The 17,078-nt window shown below is 46.9% G+C and overlaps 2 protein-coding genes across 8 annotated transcripts in view; one reads left to right on the top strand and one right to left on the bottom strand.

The window, feature by feature from the left end:
- DLGAP2 (DLG associated protein 2) overlaps positions 1-1,241 on the bottom strand; it is an 803,365-nt gene extending 802,124 nt beyond the window's left edge. The window contains exon 1 of the mRNA XM_090033149.1: positions 1,104-1,241. The gene's annotated coding sequence lies outside the window, so the exon portion shown is untranslated. The remainder of the gene's footprint in view (positions 1-1,103) is intronic.
- Positions 1,194-17,078, top strand: part of ERICH1 (glutamate rich 1) — a 184,273-nt gene continuing 168,388 nt past the window's right edge. For 2 of the 7 annotated variants that reach the window (XM_090033161.1, XM_090033190.1), the window contains exon 1: positions 1,194-1,423. In XM_090033161.1, coding sequence (XP_089889287.1) covers positions 1,194-1,423 — 230 coding nt within the window. Of the gene's footprint in view, positions 1,424-1,506; positions 1,909-6,200; positions 6,290-17,078 lie in introns of those variants that run through there. The other 5 variants (XM_090033170.1, XM_090033218.1, XM_090033199.1 and 2 more) reach the window with 4 other exon arrangements.

Here is a 17,078-nt window from a genome sequence, read left to right as displayed (position 1 = left end):
ACTAAAAACGAGGGTAATAGCATTGCACAGATTAAGACCGTAGGTAAAAACCTGGATAGCGGGAGAAATAAAATGCAGCCTCATCTTATTGCCTAGAATTCAGTCGATTGTCTCCTCCTTGAAAACTGGGCAGGAGGAACTGCCCCGGGGAATCAGACGGACCGGGTCTGGTCCCAATGACACGGGTGCTGTTACGAGCAGCTGCACACCCCGCTCCCATCCGAACCAACGGGGCTGTAAAGGGCGCCCGGAGGTGGCCAACTTCGGGCCGAGCAGGGAGGAGAGGCGCTGTCCTGCTGCGCCGCTACAGGCTCCCTGCACCGGGCGGCTGCAGACCCCGGCGCCCGAGCGGAGGCTCGGCTCGTCCCGCGCCCGCGGAGGGAGGCGGCGAGCCCCGGGTGCCGCAGCCTCCCGCCGCGCTCGGCCCGCGCCCCGGGCACTCCGGAGCCTCGCCGGCCGCTGCACACCTGCGGAGGGGAGGGACACCTCGGCCTCGGCCCCGGCCCCGGCCCCGGCCCGGCTCCGACTCCGACTCCCGGCTCGGGAGCAGCCCTCTCGGAGCAACTCGTTCCCACCTGGAGCCGGCAATGCCTCGCGCCCCGCTCTGCCGCCATCACAGCACAAGTCCGCAAGAAGTTTCCGGCCACCCGAGCGCTCCCGCAGCGCCGCTGCCCACTGGGCTGCCCCCGAGCCGCCGCAGCGCGCTCCAGCTTCACCCCCCGCCCCCGGCCCGCGGCCTCTCCCCGGCTTCGCCCTCACGCAGCGCGGAGAAACGCGCATCCCGCCGCGCTCCGGCTGCCGGGCACCGGGACGGGCGGGCGCTGCCTCCCCCCACATCTCGGCCCTACGGGAGGCTGCGGGCTCCGCGCCTTCCGCACCCCGCCAGGACCCCACCGCAGCCGCAGCGTCCCGGCATCTCCCGGCCGCCGAGCCCGGCTCCCCGGAGCACCTGCTGCTGCTGCTGCCCGCCCGCAAGCTCCGGAGAGCGGCATGCAGCGACCCGCGGCATCGTCCCCCGCCCCGTCCTCGTGCCCGTGCCTCGGACTTCGCCACCCGAGCGCGGCTGCGCCGGGGCAGGACGAGCGGTGCCGGCGACTGCTTACCTTTCTCAGCGCTGACATCCTAGTGCATTATTCCCGCGGCGGGGCAGGGGCGGGGGCGAGCGGCGGCGGGAGCAGCAAGGCGTGCGCAGCATGACCCGACCCTGCGGGCTCCGCGCCGCTCGCTGCTCCCCGCGCGAGGCTGCAGCTGCCGAGCGCTCCCAACCGCCGCTCGCTCCGCGCAGCCGCGCTCCTCGCCCGCCCCCGGCCCGCCCCTGCCGCCGCCGCCCAATGCGGAGCCCGCGCCGGGCCCAGGAAGCCGGGCGGGCGGGCGCGTGCGGCGGCGGGTCCTGTGCTGGCCATGGCGCTGAGCAGGAGGGAAGGTGAGGCCCGGCCCCGCTTCTCGCTCGGGGCGCAGCCGCTGCGGGGGGAGGGGAGTGAGGTCCCCCTCTGCAGTGCGGGCGGGACCTTCTGAGGGATGAGGCTCGGGGCCGTCCGGCCGTCCCGCCTCTTCCCTTGTCCCCGCCTGAGCGGCCGTCCCGGGCACCCCTCCCGCGCGCTGGTGGCGGGCGCCCCCCTGAAGTTTCTTCCTGGCTCAGCCCGTCCCACAACTGCGCCGCCTCCGCGCCTGGTCCGTGCCGCCTGGAGCCCCGCTGCTCCAGGCTCTGAGGCGGCCGGGCCCGGCCTTGCCGAGCGCTGCCTTTGCCCGGTGTCCCTGTCCTCCCCTCGTGCAGCGGGAATGGAGGCCGGACGGGTGATAGGCGCAGGGCTGTGCCTGGAGATGGATGGCCCGGCTGGTATGTGAGAGTGTGGCTGAACCCCCTTGGAGTTTTCAGACAGCCGGAGTACGACGCCCGCTTCCTGGCTGGTGAGGGAAAGGAGCTGTAACCAAGTCCTTTTCTGGGTGAATGGTATTGTCAGTGACAGGCTTTGGGGCTGTGGCCATGGGATATGTGGCAGCACAGACCCATCTGTGGCACCACATGCTGCAAACGTTGGTGTTCCCCACACTGCTGCCTTGCACCATGGGGGGGAAGGATTGACCCCAGGAGATCCTGTTGTCAAAAAAACCCTATGCCTTAAAAAATGGGGTGTACATGGCAGCAGCACATGCTGCCCAAAACTGGAGCCTGGCCAACCACAGCCACACTCCAGCTGCCAGCCAGGCTTCCAGCTGCAGGGGTGGCATTGCTACAGCTCCCCAAAGACCCGGGGACCCCAGGTAAGGCTGCTGGGGCCAGCACAGTTGCTGAGCCCAGCCTTCCCTACCACACCTGGGGTAACCTGCTGTCTGCCTGACGGTGCATGGCATGGGTGTTCCCGAGGAATAAGTAGCAGCACCACTGCTTCTTGTCCCTGGGCAAACAAACATCCACACTCATGTGGACACAGCCTGAGAAGGAACACAGAGGCGGTGTTGGGTACTACTTGTTTGAAGTTTGGCTCTGTAGTAAATATTTATTTACTTATTCTTTGTTTTAATTTGATTTATGTGCCACCCTTCCCCACAGAGACTTAAGACTATTTAACTTACAATAAGATAACAGAATAACTTTTACAGAACAGGAAAGCAAAATGACTTACAAGGGAACTAAAATATTAACACAAAATGGAAACCACCTCCTCCCACAGACAGTATCTCAGCCTAATTTTTGTTTACTACAAGTTTTCTCAGAAAGGAAGGTCTTGCTTCCAAAAGATGCCTAGACTCAGGCTGTGGTGGGCCTCAAGATGGAGAGCATTCCAGAGCTGATGATGGACTGCTGGTAATGACCTCCCACATGTTTTAGCCAAAGACACTTTGGCATATTGATGGTATTTACAGGACATGGTACTCTCAGCTGACTTTTTTGATCATGATGGGCACAGCAGAGAAGGTGGTCCCTTTGGCATGTTGAGCCCAGACCAGATCCACCCCCATCAGAAGTTGGGCTGCCCAGTTCTGCACCAGCTGCAGCTTCTGGACCATTTTCAAAGGCAGCCAGCCCTATGTGCAGCGTATTGCAGTAGTCTGTCCTTGTGATTACAAAGGCACAGATACAGTTGACCAGGAGATGCTGATAAAGTGTTTGTATGACCTGCTGGGACAGGACATACAAACACAGGTCATACAGGTCTCAGAGGGTGATGATGATCAAGGATCCTGGTTCACCCCAACTGAAAAAAAAAAAAAAAAGAAAAGAAAACTGCAAATTCTCTGATAGACACCCAATATTTGTGATTTAAAATGAAAGACCACTAATATAGATATCAGGTGAACACAATGGTTTCTTGATACATTTACAATTTTAAAACAGTTTAGAAGCCTACCAGTGCCTCTGTGTGCAGGGTAGATGCGGGCTCCCCACCTTGCTGCTGTCACCTGGGGATTCTGCAGCCCAGCAGGTAGGACACAGTGCTGCAGGGCACAGTGGGGCCACACAAGGAAGCTGCTTGCCACTGCGAGCTCTGCGCTGCTCTGGTAAGGAATCCCCTGCCCACGCAGCAGCAGCAGAGGGTGGCAGCACAGGGTTGTTTTCCCCGCTTCTGTTGTGCGTGCAAGGAACACATCACCAGGGCAGAGCAGAGCTCGCAGCAGCAACAAGCTTCCCTGATGTGCCCTGCAGCACCGGGTCACACCTGCTGGGCTGCCTAGGCCCTGTGGGAGGGCAGCAGGAGGGGGAGCCAAAGCCTGCAGCAGGCTGCCTGCATCCACCTCTGCCCCATGCACAGATCTGAGAGGCACAGGTCCCCTCTGGGATTATATGTAGTGCTGGGGAGCCAACCCCACCCTCACCTACAGTCCCATCCCACTCCTCATTAGGGCCCTGCGGCTGTGCATTCTGGCCCTGGGCCCCAAGCCCCATGCATTGACTGGCTGGGCAGGAGCCCTAGCCCTGCCCGACTCCCTCCCTCCCTTCCTATGGGAGCCTCAATTCCCACTTCACACCCCCTAATTAACCCTTGGAAACTGCTCTCCATGCCTGGCAGCCATGTGCATATACTTGTATATGGAGCCCTCTGCTTGACTGCTCCCTTCCAGCCCCTTGCAGCCAGCCAGCCTGCACAGAGCTCTTCGCAAAACTGTAGAATCCACGAGTTCCTCCATTAAAATGAGAAATCTGCGTTTTTCTCAGATAAAGGGGGAAATCTCCATTTTCCCATGGGAAATGTTTATCACCAGGGATCTGGGTTTTCCAAGTGCTTGTCGTCCCCTCAGGACCTTTCCAGAACTTCATTTTGTCACTTCTGGACAGATCCAAATCTAAAAGAAAGGGTCATGCAGCCTTCTCACTGGATGGAGTTAGTGAAAGGTGGTCCTGGCCACCACTGGAACCTGAAGATACAGACGCTGCAAAGGATCCAGGGAGCACCCCAAGGCTGTGACCCTGAGTGGTGAGCAGAGGCCAGACTTTATCCATGATTGAGACTTTGGGGAAGGGGTCAGGGTCAGTCAGAAGAGAAGTAGAAATAGTCATCATCAGTATACTTATGGCACCTTGCTCCAAATTTCTACACAATCTCATCCAGCAGCTTTATGTGAGCATTGAACAGGAGAGGTGACGAAATGAATTCTGGAAAGGCCCTGAGGGGATGACAGGCACTCGTCCGTCACCACCCTTAGTGGTCCCAGCAGATCATACAAATGTTTTATCAGTCTTTCCTGGTTAACTGTATCTAAGGCACCTGAAAGATCTAATTAGATTAATGGGGCACAGTTTCTCCAGTTCTCCAAGTGATGATTCTCAGACAGGGCCAGGAGCACAGTCTCTGTGCTATATTCATGATGAAAGCCAGACTGACCAGAGTCCAAGAAGCTATTAGTATCCAGATACACATGGTGCTGTTTGGGTGACCACCCATTCCATGACCTTCTCGAAAAAGGGGAGGTTGGAAACAGGGCAGTAACTGGCTTAGGAGTCAGCTTCAAATGATGGTTTCCCAAGTAGGTTCCAGACAACTGCAAACTTAAGAACATCTGGCACCCTGTCCTCCCAAAGGGAGGTATTGACAACCCTGCCAGCAGTGACCCCAGTCTCCTACAACTGGCTTTTACAGGCCAGGGTAGTCATAGGTCCAGTCTCCAACTGCTTGTCCTCATCCTTGGAAGTGTATCTTCTGCATCAGTGGCAATTTAAAGTGATCCATTATAAATGAGGAAGCTTGGTCTTGTCCTAATCATGAACTCTGACTTGGCAGCCACCACTTTTGCTGCAAAGTTAACCTGGACACTAATGACCTTTTTTTGTCTGCAAAGTAGGTGGCAAATTTGTCACAGCAGGTAGGCAATATGGATGATGAGGGGAACAACCACTCTAGCTTGCCTTGGATGTACTGCATTTGTCTTTCTGGCAGAAGTGATTTCTGGTATGTCAGGTGCAATTTGTGTTCTGAAAGTAGAAGTTTCAGCACCACATACCATTCAAGGAACAAAGATTTCTTAGATTTCTGGTAAATCTTGATATAGACAGCAAAAGGGAGAGAATTGATGAGAAGGGAACCTGAGTGTATAAAACCAAAGAAGCAGATGGATTGCATTTTTATTCCAAGAGGGGAAAGAAAGCTAGAAGCTGTCCAACTCAGCTAGAAACAAAAAAAACTGCAGAACTGCCTGTCTCTAGGCAGTACTTCTCAAAATTGTTGGAGTAAAGGCACCACTCTTAACATTTGCAGATTGTGGCACCCAATCTCAAATACAAATTTGTATATTATAGGACTTACGTCCTTGTTGAGGGGCTGAGAAATGGGGGTGCAGGATTGGCCAGGCAGGGACAAGCTTAACCCTGCATTAATTTGCTTATCTCCTCACACCTCACATAAACCCTTCAAAGGATCTGGTAGCACCCTAAGATACTGTGGCACCCTGGTTGAGAATCACTGCTCTAGGGGAATGAAATAAAAAAACTATAGGGGATTTATCTCACAGTATCTTAATGGTGTGAAGCAAGCAACTTCTAAATGCAAACAGTTATCATTGGTAACTCCTAACTGAGAAGATTATACCAAGCAAGGCACATAAGGACACCTGGGCAGTGCTGTCTCTGGAGTAAAATTACTGAATACTTGCTGAAGAGCTTTCTCAATCATCGCTCAACTATTGTAGTGATGTGCAGTGGCAGAACAACCTGGTGTCATGTGAAACTAAGTAGACTTCTTTTTTTTTTTTTTTAAATATGTCAGGGATCTCGGAAGGGAACAGAGATCTTCCTGGTACTGTACATGCAAGCATACAAAATGGGGGAGATGAAGAAGCCTCATCTGTGTGACTGGTATGAAACTGCAGATTTGGGTTTTGTGAAGCTTTGGGCAACGTTCCAGGTATAGAAGGGGCTGTGTGAACAGGGCAGCCAGTATGTTGTGGGTACTGGGGCTGAACTGGAGTAGCTGGAGGTCAGTAAACTAACAATGCTAGGGGAGGCTCTAAAACAGGTAACTGTGATTTAAACTCCATGTAGTGTTGCAGCCTATGTACAGAATGAAAAATGTTTCCAATTACTGATATGTCAGTGCTAGAAATCTAAATATAGAAGCAAGGAAAATTGGGCATTTGTATTGATTAGCCAGACTAAAACATGATGAAATGATTTGCATAATTATTTGTTCCTTAGTTTATAACCTTAAGAGTGAATAAAAGTCATTCCACCTAGGCTCTGATTGCCTATGAGAAAGAACTGGGAACCACAGGACCATGGATGCATAGCTGTTTGTGTGCTAGCTAACAGAGCCTAGGGGTGGGATGTGGGGAGGAGGACAGGGAGGTGTTCTGTTATATGCAAATGAACAGAATTGGAGATCAGGATAAACTGTTCTAAGCACCAATCTATAACGTGTGGAACAGGAAAAATGGTGGTGTCTAGTATTTCTCTTTGGGAGGCATAGGCCAGCATTCTCATGCTGTTAGTAGTAAATCATGATTAGGGTATCTAAAAATATCTATGATTTTCTAACACAAAGCATATTGCACCCAACACAACTTTAGACCTTTTTATGACAATAAACATGACTTATTCACTGAACTGGAAGTTTGCATTTATCTAGGGACCAATTATACTTCTATATTTCTTCATAGGTTTTTATTGAGTAATGAGCAGAAGACAAATATTTGGAATGAATACTTTTGTATTTGTAACAAATAAACAAACTTGGGATAAATTAGCCATTTTTTCTGTTTTTAATTTATCCAGGAATAAGGCTGCTTCCTACAGACTACTTAATTTGTAACTGTGAAAGCATTGCAGCTGGATTTGTGACAAATTGGTTGAATATTACCAGCTTTCTTGTTTTTTGCTTTTGACTGGGGTTTTTTCATACATGTATATTTTTATACAGTTAGTAGCAAAGAAAATGCAAAATAGAAATGGGGGGCAAAACATTTTGCACAGTTTTGCCCAGTTTCCAGTCTGGGAACAGTGTATCTTCATTTCTTCATAATGGCTGCACCTGCAAGCTGCTTCTGGTCACGTGAGATTTTTTTTTTTGTTCAGTTACATCCAGTAAATAAGCTTATTTAAATTATCTTTGTGTAAATTACTAATATAAAGAGTTCAAGTTCCATTTTATTTTTGTGCAATCTCTAAATTAATATAATATTGAAATTTGGGGGAAAATGCCTTTGAATAAGGAACCAGCTTCAGCCTTGTGTGATGCCTCACTGTCACATCACATATTGGCTGGAGAGACAAAGAGACATTGTGGCCCCACTGTTATATGGAATTCCACTATGGATGGAAGCAGATCTAGTAAGGGATAAAAGATGAGTGTCAGGTCCAGTATCTGCAAGTATAAGACCATATTTGCAGCTGAATATATATAGTAGCTCTGGAAACCTAAATTAGTTGTTCTTGTTTATTTTGGAAAGAGTGGCAAAGCATGTTTGCATAGGTTTGCACTTGCAAGCATTTTCTTACCGTTAGACAATAGAAGGGTCCGAACTAAATTTTATGCATTTCTAATATTCCATGGTGTTTAAAGGATCAGAGGCCATATACAAAAAGGTTTTATTTAAACCAGAATTTATTTGAACTTTATGTCCAAACATGATCCAAAAAGAGATCTGACTCAGCGGCAGGTAACCCTGGAATTGCCCAGCCTCACTGGGGGCCTCTTTCCTAGACTTGTTTCCTAGGCACCTGGTGTTTTGCCATCTGCACACATTTGTTACAGAGAATGAAGCTTAAACAGTGCTTAGATCACATTGTGATGGAAATGGAGCCTCTGAGGGGAGGACTCAGCATTGAATTCAATAGAAAACACAGCAACTATGGCTACTTTTATTAAAAAACACAGTCATCACAGGGTAAAGTGGTATAAGTGCTGGTGCACACTTATATAATATAGCCTTGTGCTGAGAGCACTTGTCCAGAAGTGAGAGACCAGGGTTTAATTTCTCCCGCACCTACAAGGTTTTAAACCTACACCCACCAACTTCCAGAGGGCTGCCCTAAAGCACCAAGCTACATGATTAGATTGGATGGGGATGGATTTTTGTTGAAGCTAGACCACAGTGCAAATAAGAATTCAAGATTCATGAGGCCAGAAGGGGAGCAAGCAAGAAAGCCTCACTCTGGTTTCATGGCTAGGGCATTTACCTGGCTGGTGGGGAGGATGCAGAGTCCTAGGTTACAGTCCCTAATACAACCACACATGCATATTTATGTAAAGTAGTCATTGGATTAATAACTAACAGCAGTTATAATGGCCAGGTACCCAAAAATTTGTTGCCTAGTAATTAGGCATTCTCACTCCTTTATTCGACTTGGTTTCTATCTGTGTCCTCGAGCAAAAGTTAACTTAGCATCTTCTGCAGTCTTGCTGCTTTTTACTCTAATAATTGCATTTGTGTTAAGGATGTGTAATGGCTTCCATCGTGGTTTCCCTCTAAACTCATCTTAAGTGGCCAAAAATACCTTTTTTGGTTAAAACTTCCAGTGCTTTGGGGTGAAGCTGGAATCACAGAAGAGTAGAATGTTCCAATTCTATGAAGAAGTATAAGGAAGCAGTTGATTTTATTGAGACTATTTGATTGATACATATTAAGACTGCTATAACAGTGAAATTCAAAAGGAAAGTAAAAAGAGAAATTCAAGCTTTGGGCTACAGATACAGGAAAAAATCACTTTGGTGAACCTGCACATTAACTCTATGCACTGGTTTCAATCTCCTCTGCATTATGAAAGGTTTCTCTTCCAGCAGTTCCAGATGTCTCATTTCCATTCAATATTAACATCTTGCCATTTTTTTTCCTTTTTGTTTTCATTTTTTCCAACTTCTTGGTTTAGGTCTCTGTTTATAACCACTCATTCCTTCTTTTTCTGTCTTCAGTGATAGCCACATCAACTAGTTGTTGGGACCCAGAAGCCTGTGAGCCTGGGTTCTTAACTCTGGCACTTACAATAATATATTGTGGGGTGGTGAGCATGTTGTATTGGTTTTGACTAGCTTTAGTATTAGAATTGTAACTGCTATAGTTGTTTTGCTTTTGACTTGGAATTCTAACTGTTAAGGTTCAATAAACTTGCTTATAGTTAAGGTTAAACGTGTCTTAGTCTCCATACCTGGTAAAAAGACGTGTAGCATCTATGATGCTGAAGTTGTTTTGAATGAGAGCAGTACAGAATACTGCATGTCTCAGTCTCAGGCTTGTCTCAGTCACTCAAAAGCAGAAAAGGCGGTTTGTTAGCAGTAGCTCATGTACCTTGTAATAGTTTATTTTTACATTCCTTTTAAGGATTGTGGGGGTTTTTTGTTTGTGTATGCATGAATATAAATCATCTTAAAAGGTTATTTAGGCTGAAGCAAGGCTCAAGCACTCTGAATTTTATGAAGGTGATTATGTGACATGGTTGCATAGTGGGGTGGGGGCTAGACTGTGTTACCTGGAAGTTCCCTTTCAGTACTATGAAATACCAGGCTGAGAGAGTCCCATGCAACCTTAATTCTGCTTATACATTTGAATAAGGAAGGGACCAGGGAAGTGAAGAGTGTTTTCAAAGAATTAGATTATTATAATGACCATTCACAGTAAGAGACAAGATCTTCCATTTCTTTCTGATGCAAGTCATTCCTGCTTTCATAAATCATGTTGGTATCTGATTATTTTTGTAGGTATTTGGATGGGTTTATAGTATCCCTTCATGCTGTATGTGCTAGTAGAACAAACTGAGGTTGGAGTCTCCATAGATTTTTAATTTTGACTAGATTTGAGTCTAGACTTCCTAGAATTTGCTTTACTTTTGAAGAATGGTAGGGTATAGAAAACACATTATCAGTGTCTTCTACCTCCCTAGTCATCTTTCACTGAACTTAGACTATGAAGCTAGGGACAGACATTACACATAAACCGGTTTAAGTGATCAGAAACTGATTTAAACCTGTAGCGAAACAGAAGTTCAGTGCACATAAACCAGTTTGAAAATGGCTGAAACTAGCTTGAGATACTACATTCAAACAGGTTTATCAGACTTAACTGATTTGGGTCAAACCGGTTTATGCAATGTCTGTCCCAGACACCTTCCTGGTTTAAGTTAAACCAGAGTCCCCCAGCATTCCAGATGCTTTGCAACCGGGGGCAGGGTTCTGCTCTCTGCTCCAGCCCAGCACAGCTGGCCCCACCCCCTGCTCCCTGGTTAGAGCTCTGGCAGAGAATGCAGGTACAGTGATGTCTGCCTAGACTCCTCCTGCTCCCCTTCCTCCCCCTCACCACTCCCTTGTCAAGCAGGGATACATCCTCCCCTTTGCCTTATACAGACATCTCTCTGCATTAACTAGCATACCACATGATGGCTGTGGTCCGTGCTGTGGGAGACAGGAAAAAGACAGACAGAACAGTGTCCACTTAAGGCTTTTTGGAGCTAATCAGCAGGTAGCTGGTAATGTCCCTCCCTTCCTCCCTTGGAAGAAGTTGTTTAAGAAGAGCCTAAACTAATGAGAGAGGCTTTGTTTTGTTTGATGCACTGATAAATGCTAACAACTCCCTGTGTAACTCTGTGCTGTGTAACTAAATGCTCTGTTATCAACAGGAGGTGGGGAGGGGGGGACCCCTCCCTAGTCAGAGCATCTTGCTGGGATCTGGCCACCCCCCCCCATCTTAGCACTATGGAAGGGAAGGGAAGGCTGCTGTAGCACCCCCCAGCTTCTAGCCTGAGCCACTGCAGGCATATGACTGCATTCCTCAGATGTCTGTATGGTTATGAAGAGGTTCAGCCTAGCCAGGTTAGATTAACCTGCAAAGATTGAATCAATTCACACTCAGGCTTTCTGAATGTCTGTCTCTAACCTGAAGGTCTATGTTCTATACCTCTTCCCCCCCCGCCCCCCGACCATATAATTCCTCTTTACTCAGTGTCTTTCTGGGATTTGTGATTCATAAAAGAGCTAGGTTTATGAGTTGTCACTAAATTGGATTGTAGGGTGCTCCTAAAGTTGACATTAATTGTAGACAGGCTGTTATCTATTTTTTCTGACTGGTATAATGTGCAGGTATATAGTAAGACACTTTGGTACAACCTCCTTTTCAAGTTGTACTACCTTTTCATTATTTTGGTTGCTGGAAAGAGAACACGTGAGTAGAGGTGTGATTTAACTCAAATGTGAATTCAGGATGAGGTTAGAGATGGGAAGAGATGCCATATTACCATTAAGATTAAAAGCTGATTGTTGTCAGTAGCTACAACCTTAAGGAAGCTGTTGGATCAGCAGAGTTGAGTTGCCCTGGATAATGGGGGGGAAGTCTTAGATGAACTTTTGGGTTACGAGTCCAGATGTTTCTGCCTAAAACAGTGAGCAGTGCACTAGGAGGGTTGTGTAATTAAATAGTGTGAAGGATGCCTAATACTGTTGATATGTGGTATTGTCTTTTTTCATGAATAAATTAAAATAGTGTAAAGACGTTAGGCTTTTCCAGCACTGAGTGAAGGGCACATGGTTACTGTTAGATTCCATTGTTTTGCTGTTAGAATTGTTATGAGCAAAGCCTCTTGCCAGAACAGAATTCTAAATTTACACAATGGTATTTTCATAGCACTGTATCCATGGCACTTTACCATCTACATCTGCTGGAATTATGTCAAGCTGAGCTTATTAAAATTTTGGGAGCTCATGTTCCCATTTAAGGAGGCAATTCTGAGAGTTTTCTGAATCCTTTATTAGATTATGCTGTCCTATCATATTATTACCTGCCTGCTTATTGAACTACACAACCATTCATAATATGCCAACAACTGTCATGCTGGTCATTTTGATTTTAGGCTACACTACAGCCTTGAGATGGCATTGAAAGTGGCTGAATCAGTTTCCTTTAAACAAAGTGAAGATAAGAAATGCTTATTTATTTTAGTAGTTAACTTTTTAGCATTTTGCCTTCAGACACAATGAGCCAATGAGGTCCTGCAATCTCAAAAAGGCCAAAACACAACAATCCTGTAGGGGACTGATTAACTTTTTGTATATAATGGAAGACCACAAGATTTTTTCATCTTCAGCTTGGTGCTTGAATTGGGATATTTGTACATGTTATCACAATATCCCTTCCTCTCCTCCCCTATTATACCAATGAAAGCTATTCTTGTTTAGATGTTCCCTTGAAGAAAGATTGATTAGTGATTTGAGCTTTAATTTGGTTCCACAGCTACAACAGTGGATAGTATTTCATAGAAATCTACTAGGTAGTATTTCATAGAGATCTACTAGGTATCCTTTTTTTTTCTCCACTGATCTATGACAGGAATCCATAGTGTCAAAAACATTCTGACCTGTCGTGGTCTTTTTCAGTTTTGCAATAGAAGAATTGTCCTGGTTTGTTTGTTTTTTTCCATTTTTTCCAAAATGATTGAAAGTTAAGAGCTGGCATTTTCCAAGGGATGCCTTCAGTCTAAAAAGGTTTGGAATTATTGGCTTATACGGGACCTTCGCATAAGGGTGCTCTACTGGAAGTATGTCTGGATTTTTTTTTAGAGGGAAGGAAGACACTGAAGACTTCACAACCTTCCTTTTTTAATTAAAAAAAAATCTGTAACTCACTGGAGGCATACAGAAACTGAATTTCTTGCACAAGTTTCATTTATTTTCTCTAATAAACAGTGGCCTCATGATTAGGGGCTGCACAGAGATCCAGACAATCTGCTGCAAATTTCATGTGCTTATTTTGGGGAATTTGACTGTTCACTGACTCAGTTCCCCAACTGAAAGAGTGGTGAATGCATTTCTCTAATTTTGTAAGTTCTGAGATGAGTTCTGAGACTTCTTTCCCTCACTCAAATATTGGGGTGAAGGAGGCTTTATAAGTAGCTGGATATCTAAACTCGTTGTTTATTCTATGATTATCCATGAACACTAGGTTCACTCTCTAAATTGTGTCTCTTCCCCAAGAATTTATCTGGATAATTTTGGAGTCCAGCCTGACCAGCTAGTATGGATTTCCATGTTCATATTACTTTCATAATAAAAGCCACATAGGTACTGAAGTATATTTTTAAGAACTGGTGAGTGTGTCTACATGTTCATCAATGCACCATGATTATAGCATATTAAGTTTAGTACTTGTAATTACAGGTACTACCTTAATGCTCCATAATTGGTGCTACTGCACATTAGCCATGGCGCACATGTTTTTGGTAGTGTTAATGTACAGTAGACTAATTCTTCTGCACAGTGCATTAGCACAGGTTTTGTCCACCATGCTAATGCTCAGTAGAATTAGTCTATTATGCTCAAAGCATCTCTTGTAGATGTGCCCAGTTACACATACTTTACCTTAAACTGCCAAAGTTGTAAATTTACCTTAAATGGTAGGACTGCCAAAGTTGAAAGACCTGGAACTTCCTTCCCTTATTTGTTCTATACCTTTCTTACACACATAACTTTTCTCCTTTTCAACTGTTACCTACTGCCTTCAATAGAGAATCAGATTATACATAGCATGCTGGAAAGCATGCAAGGGTCACTACTATTGTAAAGGTAGGTGTTCAAAATTTGGGTGTTAAAAAGCCATTTTTGGAAAGTGACTTGACAGCAGCAATTTTTCCATTAATATGGGAAGAACTTTGGATTAAACTCATTTGCTGGTCTCTGAAAGATATGGAATTTGGCAGTATTAATCTTTCAGAAAACCTGGTCACAGCCTGCCTAGGTCTTTATCTATTTGAGTGAGTGAGGACTAGGATATGAATTTACAGTGCCCTGGGTATTTCACACTACCGTCCCCAAGTAAAATAAGACTTAGCAAAAACCTTAAAAGTCAATGTAGAAATGTGGACTTTATTTACAGAATGGGGCAGTGTCTTGGAAACCAAGGATTGAAAACGATTCAGGTACCTCTCCCAGACTTGTCTGTAAGCTTATGTTTGGCCACTCTCCTGAAAAGTGGGAGATGTGGGTTTGAATCTTCTGAGGCTGGGCACAAAATCCACAACTCCACTTCTGGATAAGTGATTTGCCTGCCAGGGTATTGTCAAAATGTAGATACCATTGCTGTCATTACCTCCTCACACAGAAGTGTTTGCTAATGAGCTACATTTTTGTCAGTTCTACAATTATAGAATAATACAGCAGGAGGTACTGACCTCAGGAGGTCATGTAGTCTAAATTCCTGCTTAATGCAGGAATATCGCTCAGTTTAAATTATTCCAGGCAAACAATTGTTGACCTTGTTCTTAAAAACTTCCAAATGTGGTGATTTTGCAGGATTGAATGCCTGTTCCAATGCTACCTGCCCTTGTAACACAAAAGTTAATTCTGATATTCAGCTTAAATTTACCTTGCTGCAAGTTAAGACCATTGTTCCTTGTTCTGTCCCTTGTGGCCACAGAGAACAGTTTATCTCTACCCTCTTTATAACCAGGGATCCAGGTTTTCTGTTTCCCATGCAAAAATGGAGAAAACTGTGGATTTCCTGGTTTTAGCAGAGAAATCCACAGATTTCCCCCTTTTGCAAAGAGCTCTGCAGGCTGGCAGAGTTCCAGCCTGCAAGAGGTTTTTGCAAAAAAAGGCAGGAAAGCTCCAGCCCTGCCCAGAGGGGCAGAGCCTGTGGCTTTCAGTTAGTCGCAAGACTTAAATCAGGATCACTTTCCTCCTGGAGCCTGTGAAGTGTTAAGTGGGGCTTGCAGGAGGCTGGGGAGTTGTGGGCCAGGGCTGGGGTGGAAGTTGGCTGGGGGCTGAGGGAGTGGAAAGATGTTGGGGAAATACACAAAGTGCCTGGCCAGCGCCTACAGGTGCGACTTCCCGTAAGGGCTGCTAAAGCTGCTTTGGTTTCACATGCCCCTAGCCAGGCATTCCGGTGGGAAGTGGGGGGGTGTTAGGGAAATGCATGGAGCGCCTGGTCAGCTCCATGTCTCCCTACTTGTGGCCAGAGTGCCTGGTTCAGTGCATGTGAAACTGAAGTGGCTCTAGTGGCCCTTAAGGGAAGCTGCACATGGAGGTGCCAGCCAGGAGCAGGGAAATGTGAAGCCAGCCGGGCACTCCCTGTTGTTCACTCTCAGGGGAGACCCATGCCCCCAGATCTGTGCCGGGGACGGATCCCTGCTGCCCTGCTCTCCTCCCTGCGACCCAGCATGACTGGGGACAGAGAAGCTGTGCAGGGATCTCCTAGGGGCTGCTCACTCCATGTTGCCCCAGCAATGTACCTCCTGCATGTGGGGCTGCACTGAGGGAAGCAGTGCGGGGCTCCACCACTCAAAGCAGCAGCAGGCACAGGAGATGTGGCGGTGGGGAGAGGAGATCCTGGTGTGACCCACTGTTCCCAGCTTTGCTGGGTGTTGCGTAAAGGGCTACAGCAACCCTGCAGGAGGGAACCAGGGTGGGAGCTTGAGCTTGCAGTCTGCTCCCTGCACGGATCTGGGGGTGCAGGTCCCTCCTGGCCTCCTGGGAGTGGGTGTTGCCACTGGGAGCCAGCTTTGCCCTTGCCGGAGCCAGCACCAGGCAGGCAGCAGTGGTGGAGCCAGCTCTGTTTCTGCTGCAGCTGCCTTCTGTTGGCAGGGAGCTATGGAACTGGGTCCCTGGTCCCATAGCCCTGGCAGCTGAGTGCCCCTCCAGCAAGGCAAAGGGGCAGGGGCTGTGGGTGGGGGATAAGGGGCACAAGCAGGTCTGGGGGGCTGTTGGGGTCAAAGAGGGGCACCAGCAGGACTGGGGCGGCTGTGGGGGAAAGTAAGGGGCATCAGCAGTGTTGTGGGGGCTGTGCTGAGGGGAGGCCTTTAATTTTAATCATGGATTTAGGGCTTTTTTTATCCAAGAATTTGCAGTTTTTTATTACGGAAAACCAGGATCCCTGTTTATAACCTCCCTTCAGGTATTTAGAAACAGTTACCAATCCTCCCATAGCTTTTCTCTCCTCTGAACCAAACAATCTCAGTTCTATCAATCTTTCTTCATAAATGTTGTTCCCCAAGCCTCTGATCATTTTTGTTGCTCTTCTGGACTTTTTCCAATTTTTCCACGTCTTTAAGTGTGGGACCTAAAACTGAACTTAGTACTCCAAGGCTTCATCAGTGCTGAGTAGAGGAAGTGAAGCCTTTCCCCTGGCTTGCAAATGATGTTCCCTTTAATACAGCTCAGTATATTACTGACTTTTTTGCAAGAAAAGTATACTGTTGGCTCATATTCAGTTTATAGTCCACTGTAACCCCCAAGTCCTTCTCTGCAGTACTGCAACCTAGCCAGTCATTTCCTGGTTTGCATTTATGCATGCAGTTATTCCATCCTAAGTGCAGCCTTTTGCACTTGACATTATTGAATTTCATTTGATTCATTTCAGACCATTTTATCTTTAATCAGGGTCACTTGAAATCTTACTCCTACCCTGCAGTGTCTGCAACTCCACCCAACTTGATGTTGCCTCCAGCTTGCTAAGCGTGCCCTCAGTCCCATCTTCCAAATTATCGATGAAGACCTTAAACAATCTGGAAAGGATAGGGGAATATGCAATAAGGTGGAAGCAGATTTTGCAAGATAGGAGATTTAAAGCTTTAGTTAAAACAGTTATAGTCCCTCAAGGCCTGTGAGATGAGGAGGGAGGGGGACTTTTCTTTTTTGACTTTTAAACCTTTAATATATAAATAGTAAAAACAA

This window comes from Crocodylus siamensis, chromosome 1 (genome assembly GCF_052110815.1).
Source record: "Crocodylus siamensis isolate JL-2025a chromosome 1, ASM5211081v1, whole genome shotgun sequence".
Lineage (NCBI taxonomy): Eukaryota > Metazoa > Chordata > Crocodylia > Crocodylidae > Crocodylus > Crocodylus siamensis.
Note: the sequence above shows the minus strand (reverse complement) of the source record. Positions and strands in the feature narration are given on the sequence as shown.